Source organism: Heteronotia binoei, chromosome 4, assembly GCF_032191835.1.
Source record: "Heteronotia binoei isolate CCM8104 ecotype False Entrance Well chromosome 4, APGP_CSIRO_Hbin_v1, whole genome shotgun sequence".
In the NCBI taxonomy this organism is placed as follows: Eukaryota; Metazoa; Chordata; class Lepidosauria; order Squamata; family Gekkonidae; genus Heteronotia; species Heteronotia binoei.
In genome coordinates, this window is record NC_083226.1 from 152,439,210 (window position 1) to 152,458,785 (window position 19,576).

The following is a 19,576-nucleotide window of genomic DNA, read 5'->3' on the forward strand; positions in this document are numbered from 1 at the left end:
TGTGTGGCCTAATATGCAAACGAGTTCCTGCTGGACTTTTTCTACAAAAAAAGCCCTGTGTGGATCAATCGTGTTGCCGGGAGTGTGGCCTGATATGCAAATAGGTTCCTGCTGGGCTTTTCTACAAAAAAAAAGCCCTGACCAAACTGATAAGACCAACTGAGTTTTATTCCAGGTATAAGCTTTCCTTTGCAGGCCCACTTCTTCAGAAGAGTGTAACTGCGCTTAGGATGGCACTTTAACTGTGCAGTTCTAAAAAGAGTGTTACTGGACTCCAGTCTACTCCTATGGGAATCAATGGGGTTCTTTCGGCTGCAGAACCTCACCACAGAATTGTAGTAACCCGTGGTTGCTATGGTGATGGGGAACAGGGGAAAGACCTCCGGAGCGCGGTGGGGCGCTGTGAGGAGAGTAAATAAACGCAGCGAGAATCCCGGATTTGGACTCCCGCCTGCAGCCTTCTTGCCGGGGGTGGAGTGGAGATAGGAAGAACTGAAAGTGAGGCGGGTTCCGTTCGTGGACCGACGGCGCTGCTGCTGGCTCGGCCTTGGACTCGGCGGCCCTGGTTCCGCCGTCTTAAGGGGCTCGGCTCGGCTCATGAGGAACAGGAAGGACTGAGGAGGCCGACATGTCCGACAACGGCTTTGACCGGACTCCTGGCGCGGGTCGAGGCCGAGGCAGAGGCAGCAGCCCGCTGGCTCCCGAGAGCGGGGCCGGCTTGGGCATAGGCGTCGGGAGCTTCGGCGGCCCGGATCAGCTCCTCAGGCAAAGCTTCCCGCGCCATCAGGAGCCGCTTCGGCCGCCCAAAACATCCCCGCCGGGAAGCAACGGCGCCTCAGGTATAAGCGCTCGCCCCCGGGCGCCTCCTTCCCCTCCCTTCGTTGGAAACGCTGCAGCCGAATCGCAGCTTCTTGCGGCCGAGAGGCTGCCCAGCTTGCTGACCCGTCGGGAACCCTTCCCCCCCCCCCCCCTGGGCTTTGAAGCCACCGCGAAGCCGGGGTGGAAAAGGCTATTTCCCTTTCGCCCCTTTTCTTCAAGGGAGCACATCTTCGAGGGTGGGCGTCTCCTCCCCTCGCATCTGTATGTTGTTGTCGCTTAGGGATACCTACATTTTCTGGCCAACTTCTCGCTTCTACGTACTATTGTTGCAACCTGCTAAAGCGGGCCTTTGTACGGAGCTTTTTTCCAATGTTTTTTTTTAAAGGGCCTGCGTCGTGACTTGAGTCATATGTTTATAGTTCAAAAGACTGAGGGCATCAGGTACTACTAAATGAAGTACCTGGCAGCGCACATTGTTTTGCAATTTCATTGTGAGTATATTCAAGAATAGCCTCGCTGAAATGGCCCTGTTGAAATCGATTTTGCCAGTGAAACGGCATTGGGGGAGGGGAGGAGTGGAATTTGAGTCATAATTTAACCGGACCAAAATTAATGTGTTTATATGATTTCCCCTGATCCTGTTTCTCTTGTTGGCAGTTTTTAAAAAAATGGCATTGAGGAATCACATAGATTTTGGGATGTAACCGTTGCTTAATCTACATACTGATAGGTAGTGCAGTATCATTGCACTGTAGCAGTCATTTGCCTGTTGGTTCTGTTGACAGCAGTGTTCCCTCTAAGCTGAGCTAGCTCACAGACTTTTAGCCTCCAGCTCACAAATTTTTGTCTTAGCTCAGGAAGGATGACCCCAGAGCACACTAGTTTATGCAGTAGCTCACAATTTGAATGCCAGTAGCTCACAAAGCAGAATTTTTGCTCATAAGGCTCTGCAGCTTAGAGGAAACATTGGTTGTCAGTGCAAGAAAATCCAGTCGGAGACAAATGCTGTAGTGTAATAATGTGCATATGCAGCCTGTGGTATTGTTCTGTGTTTTATAAAAACCTTGATATCCCATAGTGGCATTTGTAGAAATGACCCTCTGGATTCATATATTTTAAAGACCCTAGATTCAGGTGGAATAGCCATATTGGTCTGAAGCAGCAGAACAAAGTTTGAGTCCAGTGGCACCTTTATGATATACAAAGTTGTATTCAAAGTAAAAGCTTTTGTGTACAAGCACACTTTCTCAAATACAGTGATACAGAATCTCCTCAACCATTACATATGAGGGTGGGGTGGTTTGTTGTCGGGAAGGGCCAGTTATAGTCAAGATTCATAAATAGCTGATATTGGATTAAGGCGGTTGGTAAGATCTGTGAATGGGAGTAAATTAGCATACAAATACAAGAGTTAACAAACAGATATTTATTTATTTATTTATTTATTTAATGACTTCTATCCCGCCCTTCCCAACAAGTGGCTCAGGGCGGCTTACAACACAGATATGAGATCAAAGTTTGAGTCCAGTGGCACCTTCAAGACAGACAAAATTCAATTCTGGGTAGAAGTGAGAACTGAGAGACTTAGCATGTGTACATGTACACTCCTTCAGATTAACTAAAAGAGATTTCCTCAGATATTACATATAGCAAGGATGCCAGACTCATTTATTAGAGGCTTGAATCTGACATAAATGAGACCTTGCGGAGCTGGGCCACGTGTGTCATAAAATGTAAGACCAGGTAGTGGCGACACAAACTTTACAAAAGACACAAACACAAAGTTTTTTAAAAACTTTAAATAAAACATGCTTAAAAATTATCACTCTTGCAGTATTTCAACAATTTCTAATAACTGAAGGAAGCAAGAAATAGAGAGAAGAAAGCAAACTTGCTCGTGAGCCTAATAGGAGCCCTCCAGGGGCCTGATTTGGCCCCCAGACTGCACATTTGACACCCCTGACATATAGGGTTTAGTTGCCATGAAGAGCTAATTAGAGTTACTTAGATGCCTGAGTAACTAGGCAAGAAATACAGCTAAGATTGGAATAACACATTAGGTAAGACATGTAACTAGCAGCAAATTGGCATACACATGATAATAAAGGTGTTGACGACAGATGTGAGAGTTTGAGTGCAGTGGCACCTTTAAGACCAACAAAGTTTGATTTCTGGGTATAAGTGAAAACTGAGTGATTTAGCATGTATAGTGAAATAAGAAAGTGATATCTCTGTTAAGTCCTGGGGGTTCCATTGTCCTCTGTGTTATAATAACTTGTAATTTAGCTGTCTCCTTAAGAACATAAGAGAAGCCATGTTAGATCAGGCCAATGGCCCATTCAGTCCAACCAAAAAAACAGGTGCCAGTCTGTTTTAGCCTGTTTCTGAAGTTCCATTGCAATAAAACAGCTACACTGAGTTCTCCCCCTAAGTGTCCTGGGAAGTTGAAATGTTCTACAGGTTTCTCATTTGTGTGATTCTTTGTCAGATTGGTGTCCATTTATCCTTTGGCATAAGGTTTGAAAGAGAACTGTCATTATCCAGTAGACTAGAGGTTGTGAGTTGCTGATGGTGTGTTGAACTGATTTGAGTTGAGAGCTGTATGTGGCCACTAGTGGTATTTTGTTATGGTCTCTTTTGGGCCTGTTTTGCAACAGGTTTTCTCTGGGTACCACTCTGGCTTTTTTAATCTGTTTCTGGACTTCATCAGGTAGATACATTAGTTCCAGAAAGGTTTGTTGTAGATCCCTCAGGTGAGAATCTGTCTGTAGTATTGGATTAGATGTGGCTGTACCATAGGGCCTGCCTGTATTCAATGGATCATTTGGTATGTTTAAGATGGTGGCTGGAGGCATGTAGGTATTTCTGTCTGTCAGTAGGTTTCTGGTATAAGGCCGTGTCTCTTACATTGTGTTCTGTTACAGTAGTGTCCAGAAAATGTATTTATTGCATAGATTGGTTCATTGTCAGGTTGATGGTGGGGTGAAAATTGCTGAATGCTTGGTGAAATATGTCCAGGGCTTTCTTTACCATGTGTCCAGAATAAAAATTTCATCAATGAATTACAGGTATAAGAGAGGTGTGAGCGGATGGGAATTAAGGGAGTGTTGCTCCAAGTCAGCCATAAAGAGTTAGCATACTGTGGGACCATGCAGTGCCCGTGGGTGTACCATTGTAGGAACATGTTATCACCAAATTTAAAGTGATTATGCGTGATAACAAAATGGTATAGTTTGGTAGCAAAATCAACTGTGGTGTTGTGAGAAATCACATTCCTTATGGTTTGTAATCCATCTTTGTGTGGGGTGTTGGTATACAGAGATCCTACATCCAAGGTGGCTAAAATAATATTCTCTGGAAGATTGTTCAAAGATTGTATTTTCCTCAGGAAGCCTTGTGGTGTTGAGAGTTGATGGCATAGAACAGAGTCATATTGAACAGAACAGAAACCATGTTGGATCAGGCCAGTGACCCATCCAGTCCAACACTATGTCACAAATTGGCCAGAACCCAGGTGACATCATGAGGTCCACCAATGGGGCCAGAATTCCAGAAGTTCTCCAACTGTTGCCCCTCAGGCATCAAGAATACATAGCATCACTGCACCAGAGATAGTATTCTATTTATGTCTTATGGCTAATAGCCATTGATAGACCTCTGCTCAAATAAATCAAATATGTTTATCCAATCTCTTTTTGGCACAGTCTATGCTTGTAGTTGCCACCACTTCCTGTGGCAGTGAATTCCACTTGTTATTTACTTGTTGGTTGAAGAAGTACTTCCTTTGATCTGTTCTAAGCCTACTGCTCATTAATTTCATTGAGTGCCCACAAGTTCTTGTATTGTGAGAATGGGAGAAAAGTACTTCTTTCTCTACCTTCTCTATTTTATGCATAATTTTGTAAACTTTATCATGTCAGCCCTCAGTCATTGTTTCTTCAAGCTAAAGACCGCTTTAACCTTTCTTGATAGGGAAGGTTTTAGTTGCCTGTTTTTGCACACTTTCTAATACTATATTATCTTTTTTGAGGTGCCATGACCAGAACTGTGTACAGTATTCAAAATGAGGCTGCACCATAGATCTATACAGGGGCATTATGATATTAGCTGATTTGTTTTCAGTTTCCTTCCTAACAATCCTCAACATAGCATTTGTTAATTTGAATTAATTTAATTTAATTTGAATGAAAGAGTTGCAGAAATCAGTTTGTGTGAAAAGACTGGTATATCTTGTGCTTGAAATCAGAGCAACGCCACAAACGTCTGTATTTTTTGCTTGTCACTGAAGACAAATTGTTGCTCAGTGAATAAGAAGTCAAATTGTTATCTGTTTAAATAAATATTTAGCCTGCCTTTTTCCAGGGTCAGATAATATCTTTAGGTTGCAAGTATCTCAGGCTATTTTGCTTACATAAGTCTGAAAAGTGTCATGAACATTGACAGTACTGTATAAATAATGACGGTGGAAATATGCCTTACTGAATGGTGTTAAAACAAATATAAAACAGGCCTATTTGCAAACAAAACAGTTGATCCACACTATTGTTCACTTACTTTGATCATTTAAAATTCAGGGGTGTCAAACATGTGGCCCGCAGGACAGATCAGGCCCACCATGCAGAGCTCAAATTAAGTCCGCAAACAACTTTCTTCTCCTGCTTGCTTTTTCAGGGCTGCTGCTGAAGCCACAGTAGCTTGCTTTCTCCCCAGCTCTTTAGCGGCTCTTTGCTTCCTACCTCTTGCCCCCCCCCACACACACACAGAGCACTTCTGCTTTTTTGGGGGGAAGGGATGGAGAGGAAAGAGACAGGGAAAAAAAAAAAATTGGAGTCCCATGATGGCAGCTTCAGGACCAACATTTTCTTCCAGGTATAAGCTTCTGTGTACAAGCACACTTCTTCAGAGGGAGGGAAGGGGGGGGGTGGATGGATGGATTCTTCTAACAAGCACAGTGTACATTGAGCAAATTATTGTGGCTTATTCTGAAGCTTTTTTTAAATAAAGTTTGAATTTCTCTGTTCTTATTTGGATCCCCCCCCCCAAAAAAAGACACTGATAAGGAATTAGAGCGCCTGGATTGGTCATTACATCTTGGAGAGTGATTTCAGATGCCAAATGATAATAGCACATAACACAACAGAAGAACTAGGTTTCAATTCAGTCCAGGAGGATGCATTGTCTTGAGCTTCATTATCAATTGCAATTCAGCAGTCTCTCTTATCTCCCTTTTAAATTCTTTAAAGAGCACTGCTACTCTTAGGTCAGCAACTGAATGTAGTGGTTTCAGATATCAGACTTAAGTCTGTTTATTCTTTGCATCCTCCTGGACTGAATCCTCCTAGATGGAATTGAGACCTAGGTTTCTTGACTCGTTACACCTACTACCCCTCTGCATATCACACCTAATCGAATCAAGCCTGCTGTCGTCATTCACCTGCTATTGTCATTCGGCATCTGAAATCACCTTTATAAAGTTTATATCTCTGGTACCTTACGTTACATTTTATGGCGTGCATGGCCTGGCCCAACAAAGGTGCTCCAAATGAGTTTGACACCTCTGATTTAAATGGCTAGTTGTTTATATCTTCCCAGGGTTGAGTTTTGCTTAAGGTGAAGAAAAGCAGCACAGAAGTATTTTAATAATTAAATAAATATGATACATAAAATTGTAGTGCATTGTGCTCTTCTGTGTAAAGTGAAAAACTAGGATTTTAGAAGTAGGCAATGTGGAGATCTGAAGTAGATTAGAAGCAGCATTTTGTAACAGATATGTTAGTATCACTTTTCTTGAAATAGTATTTATTACATTTTTATCATGTCCTTTCTCCAGGACCCTCAGACCTGGTGTACATGATTTTTCCTCCCATTTTAATCTTCTCAGTAATCCTGTGAGTTAGGTTGGGTGTGAGAGAATGATTGGCCAACAGTCACCAAATGGAAATTCAAGCTTGGGTTTCCTTCTATCCAATCTAATGCTGTAAACCACACTGGCTCTGAGTGGTAAATTATAAGCAAGATGGAGCCAGTCATGGTATCCGAAATACTCAAAAGTGCTTTAGAAATTTCAAAAATATGTTTAGTTTTTTACCTAAAGCACAATAAGACAGCTTTCCAATAAATGCATTCAAAATAATTTTGTTTTGTTTTAGAGTCTTAGCGTAGATGGCTGCAAATATGTTTACACCATTTTGCTTTATTCATAACCTTGTATACATAAGCATTATCATGGGCTCCTTGTTGGAGGTAGAAGAGAAGACTCTGCAATGAGGTTCAAGGATGTAATTCTTGTTCATGTACAAGGGTTTTCTGTTTGGTTCCCTTGAAAGTCATATTCTTGGTGAACGTTGCAGGACCGTTAAAAGCAGGATTGTTGTTTAGAGGTAAAGTTCCAAGATCTGCAAAGGGAAAGAAAGACCTCTGGAACCTTGGAAGTCTAATGCTAGTCTGTTCAAAAGTCAGTAATTATAAAAAAAAATACACTCCACAGTTGTGTAATAAAGATAAACATTTTCACAGCAGACTTTTTTACGGGGTGGTTTGCCATTGACTTCCCCAGTCATCTACACTTTACCCCCAACAAGCTGGGTACTCATTTTACCGACCTCAGAAGGATGGAAGGCTGAGTCAATTGCTATTGTCATCCAACATCTGAAATCACCTTTATAAAGTTTATCTCTGATACCTTATGTTACATTTTATGGCGTGCATGGCCTGGCCCGACAAAAGGACATTTTTAACATCCATCCCTTGTAACAAATGAGTTTGACATCTCTGATTTAAATGGCTAGTTGTTTATATCTTCCCAGGGTTGAGTTATTAAATACACAGGCAAACCCAATTAAGAATATTATTTTTTACTTAAAATGCAAACAAAAGCAAGCAATTGATTCCTAGCAATGAAGGCAACTGATTTACTGGAGAATCCAGAAAAGCCTAAATAAATGTATTTAATCATATGCAAGGCTAGGTTGTTCTAAGGGATACCAAAAAAAGGGGGGGGGAGTATCTTATATTACCATATAAATTAGTTATGTTTTGTACATACAGCATTTTTAGGAGGTGAGCCATCTTCCTTGCAAGTAAATCATATGACAGCTCTGATTAGACGCATGAAGTCGAAATCTGGCCATGTTGACTCTTGAGTTGCATCCAAAGACAGTGAGTTTTAGAAGTCTTTCTTCTCACTGGTGAGATTGTGCGACTTAGATTCAAAGAGTATCTGGGGGGGGGTTCATTTTGTATTTTCATGTAATTATAGTTTTATGATGATTCTTTAGTTGCAATGGGCTTTGATCCCTTCATTGTGTATGTTTGTTCTTGTTTGCTAATAGCTCCACAAACAACGCATTTGAGTATGCAGGGCCTTTTTTGTAGAAGAAGCCCAGCAGGAACACATTTTCATATTAGGCCACACCCCTTGAATCACCATTGTTTAGCTCTGTGGGTATGTATTCTCTGACAAAATACTGAAACAAGAAGAATTTACCTAAGAATCTTGTCAGATATTCAAATATATTGCAAGGCTGTCTTCAGAAGCATCTAAATTAAGAGCCAACACAGCCAGATTTTAACTTCATGCAACTAACCGGAGCTGTTGTATGAATTACAAGTCACCTTTTTGATTCATTGGACAACATAAAGGTAAAGGTAGTCCCCTGTGCAAGCATCAATCATTTCCGACTCTGGGGTGATGCTGCATCATGACGTTTTCACAGCAGACTTTTTACAGTGTGGTTTGTCATTACCTTCCCCAGTCATCTACACTTTCCCCCCAGCAAGCTGGGTACTCATTTTACCAACCTTGGAAGGATGGAAGTCAAGCTTGAGCAGGCTACCTGAACCCAGCTTCTGCCGGGATCAAACTCAGGTCATGAACAGAGAGCTTGGACTGCAGTACTGCAGCTTTACCACTCTGTGCCACGTACTTGGATACAAATTTTGATCCTGAAAGTTTATATGGACTTTCCACATATAAATTCTGTTAGTGGTACTGTTGTTGTTTACATAAAGAGAGTTACTGAGAATTATTATGATTAGTTCTTTTGAATGGTGGGGTTTTAGAATTGATTGTAATATGTTTAGTAGAAACTGGTAATATATTTCATACAAATAATATATGTATTTAATAAAGGTTAGCATTTTACAAATATTGCCCAAAAAGCATTAGATTAAGCATTCTGATATAGTTCTATATTCAGTAGACATATATTAATTGAGGTTATATGCTGTGTTCCCATTAGGTATTTGGATATTTTCTTTGGCATTCCCACCACAAAAGACAGAGCTTTGACATCTATGAGCATAGCTTTATTCTGAAAGGGGGCGAAAAATGGCCATGTGGTTTGATACATTTTATGGCACACATGGCCCAGCCCAGCAAAGTGACATTTATGTCAGATTTGGCCCTCATAACAAATGAGTTTAAAACTGTATTGCAGGGGTGGGCAACAGTAGCTCTCCAAATGTATTTTTGCCTACAACTCCCATCAGTCCCAGCCATTGGCCATGCTGGCTGGGGCTGATGGGAGTTGTAGGCAAAAAAAATGTGGAGAGCTACCATTGGCCACCCCTGCTGTATTGGGCTAACCTGTATACAGTGAGATGTGCTATGAAGACTTCACATAAGCACTCTGTTTCCCATTTTTATCTACCAGCACTGAGTCTGAAAGCTTTGAAGGCCTCACCTGCAGTTTCCTAATACTATGACTTGTTTAACGGGACACTGTGTAGTCAGTTCATTCTCTTCTGCAGTTTAAGGTCCTGTAACTCTTAACAAGAAAAACCTAATCTCACACAGCCTGTATAGTGTCCCGTTTAAAATAGGGTTGTGCCATGGAGATTTCATTTACAGCTGTGTCCCCATTGGTGCTGGTGGTCTGAACAGGCACATGAAATATTCTGCTGTGTCAGGAGAAGAGGAACGGTAGCTGTAGTGGCACACATTGGGGGTGAGGAGGGCCATGTGTTTTGCAAGGCAGTTATAAGGCAGCATTAAATTTTATATTAGTAGCAAACTGTGAGGATTATCACTGTCCCATTTTCAGATGTTCCAAACAGAGTGTAATATAATGAATTTTGACAAATGACAATTGGTCAAAGTTGCAAAATTAGCAAGAGAGGGAAGGGTGCTGTGCCGAGATGCCTGTACCCGAAGAAAGAACTTCAGTAAAACAAATTATTTTTAGAAGCTGCAAAAAGGGGAAACTGTAATTCTGGCTATAAAATAAACACTTATTGAAGAGTAAAGTATTGTTTTGTAATGCTGGGTACAAAACACATACTTACTAAAGAGTAACACTTTATTTTACGTATATTCCTACAGTACTTGGAAAGCTGCTAAAATGTTTCTCAAGAAAAACTAGGGTTTTTGACACAAATCAGAGGTTATATTTGTAATTTAAAGAATGAATAATAGCCTTTTTTGTCAAAAGTGCTGTGGATTATAAGCAGTTGTGATTCAGATGAGGTTTTAAGTAGAATGATACATTCCTCTTATTAAATCTGATTTAACTGTACTTGTTTATGTTTGGGTTTTATATTTTCATATTTCTTACTTGTGAGCGGCTCTGGGTGCTTTTACATGGAACTACATATTAGTTATAGCACAACAGTGTATGTATGTATTTGGTGTCAGTCATTTGGATGTTGTGTAGTATGCATTGTAATGGACTTTGGTTAAATTAATATGGATATATTACACTGGATGTCTTATAGGGAACAGTGGGGTATATATTTTTAAATAAAATTATAAATTGTCGTAGAATCATAGAGTTGGAAGGGACCTCTAGGGTCATCTAGTCCCACCCCTGCACAATGCAGGAAACTCACAAACACCTCCCCCTAAATTCACAGGATCTTCACTGCTGTCAGATGGCCATCTAGCCTCTGTTTAAAAACCTCCAAGGAAGGAGAACCCACCACCTCCTGAGGAAGCCTGTTCCACTGAGGAATCACTCTAACGGTCAGGAAGTTCTTCCTAATGTTGAACCAGAAACTCTTTTGATTTAATTTCAGCCCATTGGTTCTGGTCCTACCTTCCGGGGCCACAGAAAACAATTCCACACCATCCTCTATATGACAGCCCTTCAAGTACTTGAAGATGGTGATCATATCACCTCTCAGCCGCCTCCTCCAGGCTAAACATCCCCAGCTCCTTCAACCTTTCCTCATAGGACTTGGTCTCCAGACCCCTCACCATCTTCGTCGCCCTCTTCTGGACCCGTTCCAGCTTCTAATAATAATAATAATAAATTTTATTTGTATCTCGCCCTCCCCGCCGAAGCAGGCTCAGGGCGGCTGACAGGACATGGTCTACGCCATGATTTGTATAAAACAATTTAAAATACAGTTAATAAATACTTTTAAAAACAGTTACATAAAAATTTAAAACTACAATAGATTAGGTGCTATTCCAATAGATATATTCCGGCGGCTAGATATCATTTTCAGGGTTCCTTATAAGCTTGCAGAAAGAGGGTGGTTTTGCAAGCCCTGTGGAACTGATTAAAGTCCCGCAGGGCTCGCACTTCCTATATTCTTCTTAAAATGTGGTGCCAAAAACTGAACACAGTACTCCATGTGAGGTCTTACCAGAGCTGAGTAAAGCGATACCATCACATCACGTGATCTGCACACTATACTTCTGTTGATACAGCCCAAAATTGCATTTGCCTTTTTAGCTACCGCATCACACTGTTGACTCATGTTCAGCGTATGATCCACTAAGGCCCCTAGATCCTTTTCTCACATACTACTGCTAAGAAAGTATCCCCCATCCTATAACCATGCATTGGATTTTTCCAATCTAAATGCAGAACTTTACATTTATCCCAGTTAAAATTCATTTTATTGATTTTAGCCCAGTTTTCCAGCCTGTCAAGGTCATCCTGTATCCTGTTTCTGTCTTCTTCTGTTTGCAACCCCTCCCAATTGCATATCATCTGCAAATTTAATAAGCATTCCCTCTATTCCTTCATCCAAATCATTAAGATGCTAAACAAAACAGGTCCCAGGACAGATCTTTGAGGCAGTCCACTTGTCACTCCTCTCCAAGAGGATGAGGAACCATTCACAAGCACTCCTTGGGTGCGATCTGTCAACCAGTTACAGATCCACCTAACGGTAACAGGATCCAAACCACATTTTACCAACTTGTCAACAAGGATAGTATGTGGAACCTTATCAAAAGCCTTACTGAAATCAAGATAAACGATATCTACAGCATTTCACCAATCCAGCAAGGTAGTCACTTTCTCAAAAAAAAATTAGGTTAGTCTGACATTACTTGTTCTTGAGAGAACCATGCTGGCTTTTAGTAATCACATCCATTCTTTCTAAATGTTCCAGGGCCGACTGTTTGATGATTTGTTCTAAAACTTTTCCAGGTTTAGACGTCAAGCTGACAGGTCAGTAGTTACCCGAATCGTCTTTTTCCCTCTTCTTGAAGATGGGGACAACATTCGCCCGCCTTTAATCTTCTGGCACCTCTCCTGTTCTCCAAGAATTCTCAACAATAATAGCCAGAGGCTCAGAAATTACATCCACAAGCTCTTTTAGAACCCTTGGATGCAATTCATCTGGCCCTGAGGACTTAGTTTCATTTAAAGAAACTAGGAGTTTATGTACTACCCCTATGCTGATCCTAGGTTGGAACTTCATACCCTCTTTATATGTTCTGTTTTTGCCATGTTGAGTATCATTTCCCTCAGAAGAGAAGACTGAGGAAAAGTAGGAATTGAGCAGTTCTGCCCTCTCTTCATTACCTGTTACAGTTTCACTTCCTTGCCCTCACAATGGACCTACCATGTCCTTGCTCTTTTTCTTACTCTGAACATAAGAAAAGAACCCTTTTTTGTTGTTTTTAGCATCTTTGGCCAGCCTAAGCTCATACTGAGCTTTAGCTTTTCTAACTTTTTCTCTACAAGCACTGGTGATTTGTTTATACTCATCCTTGGTTATAAGGCCCTCCTTCCAATTCCTAAAGGAGGTTTTTTTATTTCTCAAGTCTTTAGAGAGCTGTTTATGGAGCCACTTCGGCTTCTTTAGGCTTTTTCCATTTTTTCTTCTCATAGGAATCATCTGTGATTGAGCTTTTAGTATTTCGCTTTTAAGAAACTCCCACCCCTTTTGAACCCCCTTCCTCCTAAGTATTTCTGACCATGGGATTTTACCCAGCATAGTTCTAAGTTTATCAAAGTTTGCCTTTCTGAAGTTCAACCTATAACTCTGACTCTGTATACCTTTTTCCTTCCCTAAGACTGTAAATTCCAAAATCACATGGTCACTACTGCCCAGGGCGCCCGCTATTTCCACTTCTTCAATCAATTCTTCCTTGTTGTTGAGAATCAAATCCAAGATAGCAAATCCCCTTGGTTCCTTCTTCACTTTCTGGAAAAGGAAGTTGTCAGCAAGACAAGTCAGGAAACTGTTTGATTTTTCATTTTTAGCAGAGTTGGACTTCCTACAGATGTCCGGGTAATTGAAATCTCCCATGTTCACTGTATCCCTTCTCTTGGAGAACTTTGCAATCTGCTGTAGAAGTATCTCATCCAAGTCCTCTGCCTGACTTGATGGCCTATAGCAGACCCCCACAATAATATCACTGTTACTTCTTACTCCTTTTATTTTTACCCAGAGACTCTCAACTGAGCTGCCATGCTCAGATTCACATATTTCCTCACAAGTATATACTTCCTTCACATATACTGCTACACCTCCGCCCTTTCTCGTTTGCCTGTCCCTTTTAAATAAGTTGTACCCTTGAATCCTAATATTCCAGTTGTGAGTGTCATCCCACCAAGTTTCAGTAAGGCATATTATGTCATAGTCTCCTTCCTTTGTTAGGACTTCCAGTTCCTCCTGTTTGCTTCCCATACTCTGTGCATTAGTGTAGAGACATTGGAATCCATGTTTTATGCATCCCGAAGGTTTAGTTTCCATACAAGCCAGCAAGTTAACATTACCTAGCGTATGCGCCACTCTTTGCAAATCTTTAATGTTCTTATCCCCAGTTTCTGGCATCGTACGAGGCTTTGAATTATTGTCTTGCTCCCCCATACAATTTAGTTTAAAGCCCTCCTTATTAGGTTAGCAAGGCTGTTACCAAACACCCTTTTTCCTATCGCCGTAAGGTGCAAACCATATCCCGATAGAAGACCACCATCTCAAAAGCGTAAGCCATGGTCCAGAAGTCAGAAACTTTCCTGACGACACCATCGACATAGCCAGTCATTTATTTGAAGTATTCTTCTTTCTCGTCCTAAGCCACGGCCTTCAACAGGAAGCACTGACGAGAACATAACCTGTGCACCCAGCTCCTTCACCTTTCGACCCAGAGCCACATAGTCTTTTCTAATACATTCAGGGCTATGACAGGCAGTACCGTTCGTTCCCACGTGGATCAGCACGAAAGGATAGTAATCTGTGGGCTTTATAAATCTTCCAATCCTTTCTGTCACATGCTGGATGCGTGCACCTGGCAGACAGCAGACGTCTCGGGATGACAAGTCCGGTCGGCACACTTTGGGCTCCACCCCTCTGAGCAAGGAGTCGCCAATCACCACCACCTTCCTGTATTGAGGAGCAGAAGCTCTGGGCTTCTTATCCACAGGGTCCTGAGAAACTTTCTTCAAGCTTCGTGGAGGCTGGGGAAGTAGCCCTTGTTCCAATGGTTCAGAATCAGTTACTGTGGGGAGATCCTGAAACCTATTGCTGAGCAACTGGGGCTCAGAACATTTCCTGATTTTCTTTCTCCTTCGGGTTACATTTTTCCAGGAACTCCTCCTGTGTTGGGTTCTCTTCTAATTGCTGAGATACCATTTCCTCTCCCTCCTCTTGTCCTTTCAAGAGCGCCTCATGTGTTTTGTCAAGAAAATCCTCACCTTTCTTTATACACTTCAGTGTGGACAATCGTGCCTCCAGTCCCTGTATCTTCTCCTCCAGCAGGGCCACTAACTTACACTTGCTGCAAGTGTGATTCGTGCTACTCTCAGGTAGAAATACAAACATCCCACAATCTTTACACGTCACTGCCTCACCAGCCATACTGCTGCAATCCATTTCAAAATTTTCTTTATCTTCACTTCTCTTTAAATCCCACCACCAATTGCCACTTGAAACTACTTGTGGGTAACTATTCACCTTTCTACAGAACCCCCAGGCAAGACCTCCAGGATAAGAGCCACAGGCCAGGAGCCCTTTGACTCTTGCCCTTCGGCTCGCACTAAAGGCTCACACCTCTGGCAAGGATGAGCCTTGCAAATTAAAGGCTCAAGCCCCCACCCACCTCTGACTCAACAGCTAGAGCAACAGCAGAGGGTGGGGCCCAGCAATTATCCCCAGGCAAACAAACTCTCCTCACTCAGCAACAGCTACACAAAAGCAATCAGAAACCCCTCTTCAGCAGGCACCAAGCACTCACACAGTTCCCTCTCACAGCAACCCTAGGTAATGCTCCCCAGCAGTGTTAGAAAAGTAAGACCGTTTTCGCACACAGCTTACCACGCAGTCACAATCCTGTTCCCTCCGCAGCGTCCAGTCGGATTTCCCACCATCTGTGCCGAAGTTACAGGAAGTGCCGCGGCTTTTGCGTAGCAAACGTAAACCACTAAAACCCAGTTTACGTTTGCTACGCAAAAGCTGCAGCACTTCCTGTAACTCCAGCGCAGATGATGGGAAATCCGACCGGACGCTGCGGAGGGAACAGGATTGTGACTGCGTGGTAAGCTGTGTGCGAAAATGGTCTAAATCAAGTCTCACTCACCTCACCTTACTAGCTTTGTTCTAGATCCAAACACCTTCTTCTATCGCAGCTGAGCCACTTCTGCCTCTGGCAAGGATGAGCCTTGCAAATTAAAGGCTCAAGCCCCCACTCAGCTCTGACTCAACAGCTAGAGCAACAGCAGAGGGTGGAGCCAGCAATTACACCCAGGCAAACAAGCTCTCCTCACTCAGCAACAGCTACACAAAAGCAATCAGAAACCCCTCTCCAGCAGGCTCCAAGCACTCACACAGTTATCTCCCACAGCAACCCTAGGTAATGCTCCCCAGCAGTTTTAGAAAAGCAGATCAAGTCTCACTCACTTTACCAGCAGCTTTGTTCTAGATCCAAACATGTTCTTCTACCACAGCTGAGCCACTTCATAATTGTATATCTGCTGTCAAGATGAGTTTAAAACATAAGAGAAAAGATAAATGGATTTTAATTGTTATGTAGTTGAAGCATATTGTGTTACAATATTCTTTTTTTATAATTTGCTTATATTTCAGAACACCCAAAACCTTTACCAGAAAAAAATTGTTCTGTAACCACAATTCCTAAACCTCAAGTGGTCGTGGCATCAGTAGTAATTTCAAAGCTGTCGGTGGATGCTCCTGAATTTTACCCTTCGGGATATTCCCCTAATTTGACTGTAAGTATTTAGCACTAACACTGTTCATTTTCCAAACAAGTCAAACACCTGTTTGTCTTCTTGCAGGATTCTCAGTCTTTTTATGGAACAAATGGCTGTTATCCTGAAAGCTGTATCTCAAAAGTTTTCCTAGGAGTTGTAGAAACTGCATGTCTGTAGAGGTCCTAAAACACTAAAGTGTTTAAAAGAATCCTCCTTGTTTCAGTTAGTCCAATACTGCCACACTTCTGAAAATTTTTATTTCTATCTCTTGTGCTATTTCAGCTGGGCAGCCTGCAATAAGCAGCTTAATTATTCTGGGATATTGCATGCTCTAATACAGAGGTCCTCAACCCCCGGGCCATGGACCAGTACCGGTCCATGCCCTGTTAGCAACTGGGCTGCGGAGTGAGGCAGAGGCACTGCCCCTTTTGCGCACCCAGCACCTGGGTGGATGAAAAAGGCAGTATGGCCTCTTCCTTTCTTGCAAGGGAGGCAGTTTCAGAGCGAGGTAGAGCAGCCCCACCACCCCTTGTGCCCACCTGGGACCCTGGCAGACAAAAGAGGCTGTTACCGAAAGTGCTTTAAGTCTCTTATTTTTAATGGGGAAATTAGCTAAGAGACTTGGTAGAGCGAATTAGGAGCGAAGGATCTTGTCTTCAATAATACTGAGGTCAGGTTTTCAAGCAAGAATACTCCAGGCAAATATATATTTTATAATGTTTACTTAAAATATGTAAAAAGGGTACGTTCACACACACAAATACACAATACAGGCAATTAAGAAGCTAGGAAGGATAGAGGTTATCAATAGAGGAATTGAGGGGTCGTTGCAGAGGGTGATATTCACATGATCCAGATGTGTTGAGGTCCAGCTACAGCTTGAAGATGCAGACATGCATTACCATATGCCATGTCTGAGGGCCCCCATTACTTAGAGTAGTGGGAGGGGGGGACAATCTGGTTACATGTTGCTCAGGCAGAGAGAGAGAGAGATGAAGCCTTCTCTCCTGTTGTAATATTTTGGAAAGGAAGCGATCTGGCTTGTGGTGGGGAGTGATTAGCCTTTTCTGGGTACCTGATTGGGTGCCCACCTCAGGCCAATGAGCAGAACTGACTCTGGTCACCTGAATGGATCTCCAGGTAACAATAGTAGGGCTGATTTAGTAATGTCCACCCAATAGGTTACAAAAGGTTAGGATATGTATTAATTGTATGGGCGGTTTAGCAAAGATACCCCTGGGGAGAGGCAAGCATGGAAAACAAAGAATTTGTCTAGGTACCAGACATTACCATAGTATTAGACAAAAGAAGCTGAGTTGCTGCAAAAAGCTAGGGAGGTGGCTGATTAATCGGTAGCTGAGGATTAGGGCATGAGTGATACTTACCAGCAGTCCCCATTGTTGTTATGCATCCTGTTTGGGCAGAGGTGGAAGAGATAGGTGGGGTCACACTGAGAGTGAGCCTTTGGGTGGGACTAGAACAAGCTCTCTGCTCTACTCCATTTTGTATGAAGTATTTCTTGGCCTGTTTCTGGTCAGACTCCATTTTGTTTCCAGAAATAGGAGCCCCACTTTCTCTAGGTATTGGGGTGCTCCTTATTAACAGGCAGCACCTCTCAGTTACAAGGCAGCATGGCCTTACTCCAAAGCACCATCTCTTTCATCCACCCGGGTCCCGAGCAGGCGGAAGGGACAGCGTGGCAGCGACCTTTGCCTATCCCTCATTTAAAGACCCACGTGGGGGACAGGGCATGGGTGGAGGGGGCAGCCTGGGGCCGCAAAAACCCCAGTACCCCCCCCCACACACACACATACCAGTCAGTGGAAAAATTGTCTTCTGCAAAACCGGTCTCTGGTGCCAAAAAGGTTGGGAGCCACTGCTCTAAAACATGCTTTGGGGATAGCTTGAAAATCTTAATTGATGATTGACATGGCTTCCTTCTATTTACAATAAACATTAGAAATTAGAATCTTGTCTGGAACAGCTAGAGCTGCCAGTCAGGGTGAACAAAAAAATGTCCTATCCCGTTTATGGAGTTAGTGTGTGGAAATGGACCCTTGAAGCATTTCATGGCATGGAGGCAAATTACATCACCTGGTAAATAACATCCCATTAATTCTCTATTAATGGGACAGGATTGCTTTTTATTCTTTGTGCACTTGGCAACCCGAGCCCCCTGTCTGCTTAGGAGTTTGAGAGTGTGCAGTTTTGCTGCCACATATTAATTGCTAGTGCTTCTACCAGTGGTTGATGGAATAACTAAATCGAGACTAATTCAGCTGTTCTAGTTCTGCAGAATTGTTGATAGCTATATGGCAGCTGTAGTTATCCACACCCAGGTACATTGGGAGATTTTAAAGGGGGTGTGTGTTAACTCTACAATAGAGTGGGACTGTTGATTAAGTTGTAAAATCTTCATGTTTGTGAATATTTCTATATTGTGTGCATCTGTGAAACTTTAATTTTTTTTTCATTGCAGTGTCATAAATTGAAAATTTTTTGTTGAAGTTATTTTAATAAGTAAGAGTCATTATGTCTGTAATTACATTTAGGAATCTTCTATAGAAGATGGTTGCAATGGATATGCATCTTTAACAGAATACGTTCAGGATTTTCTAAATCACCTTGCAGAACAGCCAGCCTGCTTTGAAAATGAAATAGCACATTTTTCAGAAACTTTAAATGGCTGTGTCACTACAGATGAAGCGTTACAAGAACTTGTTGAACTCATTTACCAACAGGTAGGTTGAGCATCTGTGATATAACATGCAAGTTGCACACTCTATCAAGCCATATTTGCATAGAATGCCAGTATCACAATACCAAATAAAACAAATAAGGAATTTTCTGAAAGTATTTGATTTGAGGTGTTAAAGGCCTGTATCAGAATTTTCTGAGAATCTGGAGGTTTACTGTTTACAATGGGAATGAAGCTTTGCTGTGTGGCTTGAAAACAGTAATAGACAGGAGTATGTCTTTCAGTTCCAGGCAGCCAAGTGATTATGTTCTCACTACTAGTTTTAATCTTCCTTTTCAAGCTTGATGTGAAAATCTTGTGTTGGATAGAATGAAAACCTTTCTTCTGTGATATCCTGCTAGGTTTGCTAAAAAAAAATTTAAGTATTAAGTTTGCCAAAATTTTACTGGAAAAATTTGGGTACAGAAACCAAATGAAGAGTAAAGATTGCAGGTAGTTGCAGTGATCCAAAGCAAAAGCAACATAATCCCTTTTGATGTTTCATATGTAGAAAAGGTTGGATCCAGGATCTCTTTACAACCATGATGACACCAAGCAGAAGGGAGTCTTGGATGTAACCCAGTGTCGTCTTATTATTTCTGGTTGCTTAATTCTTTCTTTCTAAAAA

General features: G+C 42.0%; 1 protein-coding gene across 1 annotated transcript in view; it reads left to right on the plus strand.

The window, feature by feature from the left end:
- The first annotated feature begins 409 nt into the window (after window positions 1-409).
- The window catches only part of PAIP1 (poly(A) binding protein interacting protein 1), a 45,280-nt gene continuing 26,113 nt past the window's right edge, over window positions 410-19,576 (plus strand). Inside the window, exons 1-3 of the mRNA XM_060236035.1 lie at window positions 410-839; window positions 16,087-16,229; window positions 18,764-18,952. Of these exons, the coding sequence (XP_060092018.1) occupies window positions 629-839; window positions 16,087-16,229; window positions 18,764-18,952 (543 nt within the window). The 5' untranslated portion in view covers window positions 410-628. The remainder of the gene's footprint in view (window positions 840-16,086; window positions 16,230-18,763; window positions 18,953-19,576) is intronic.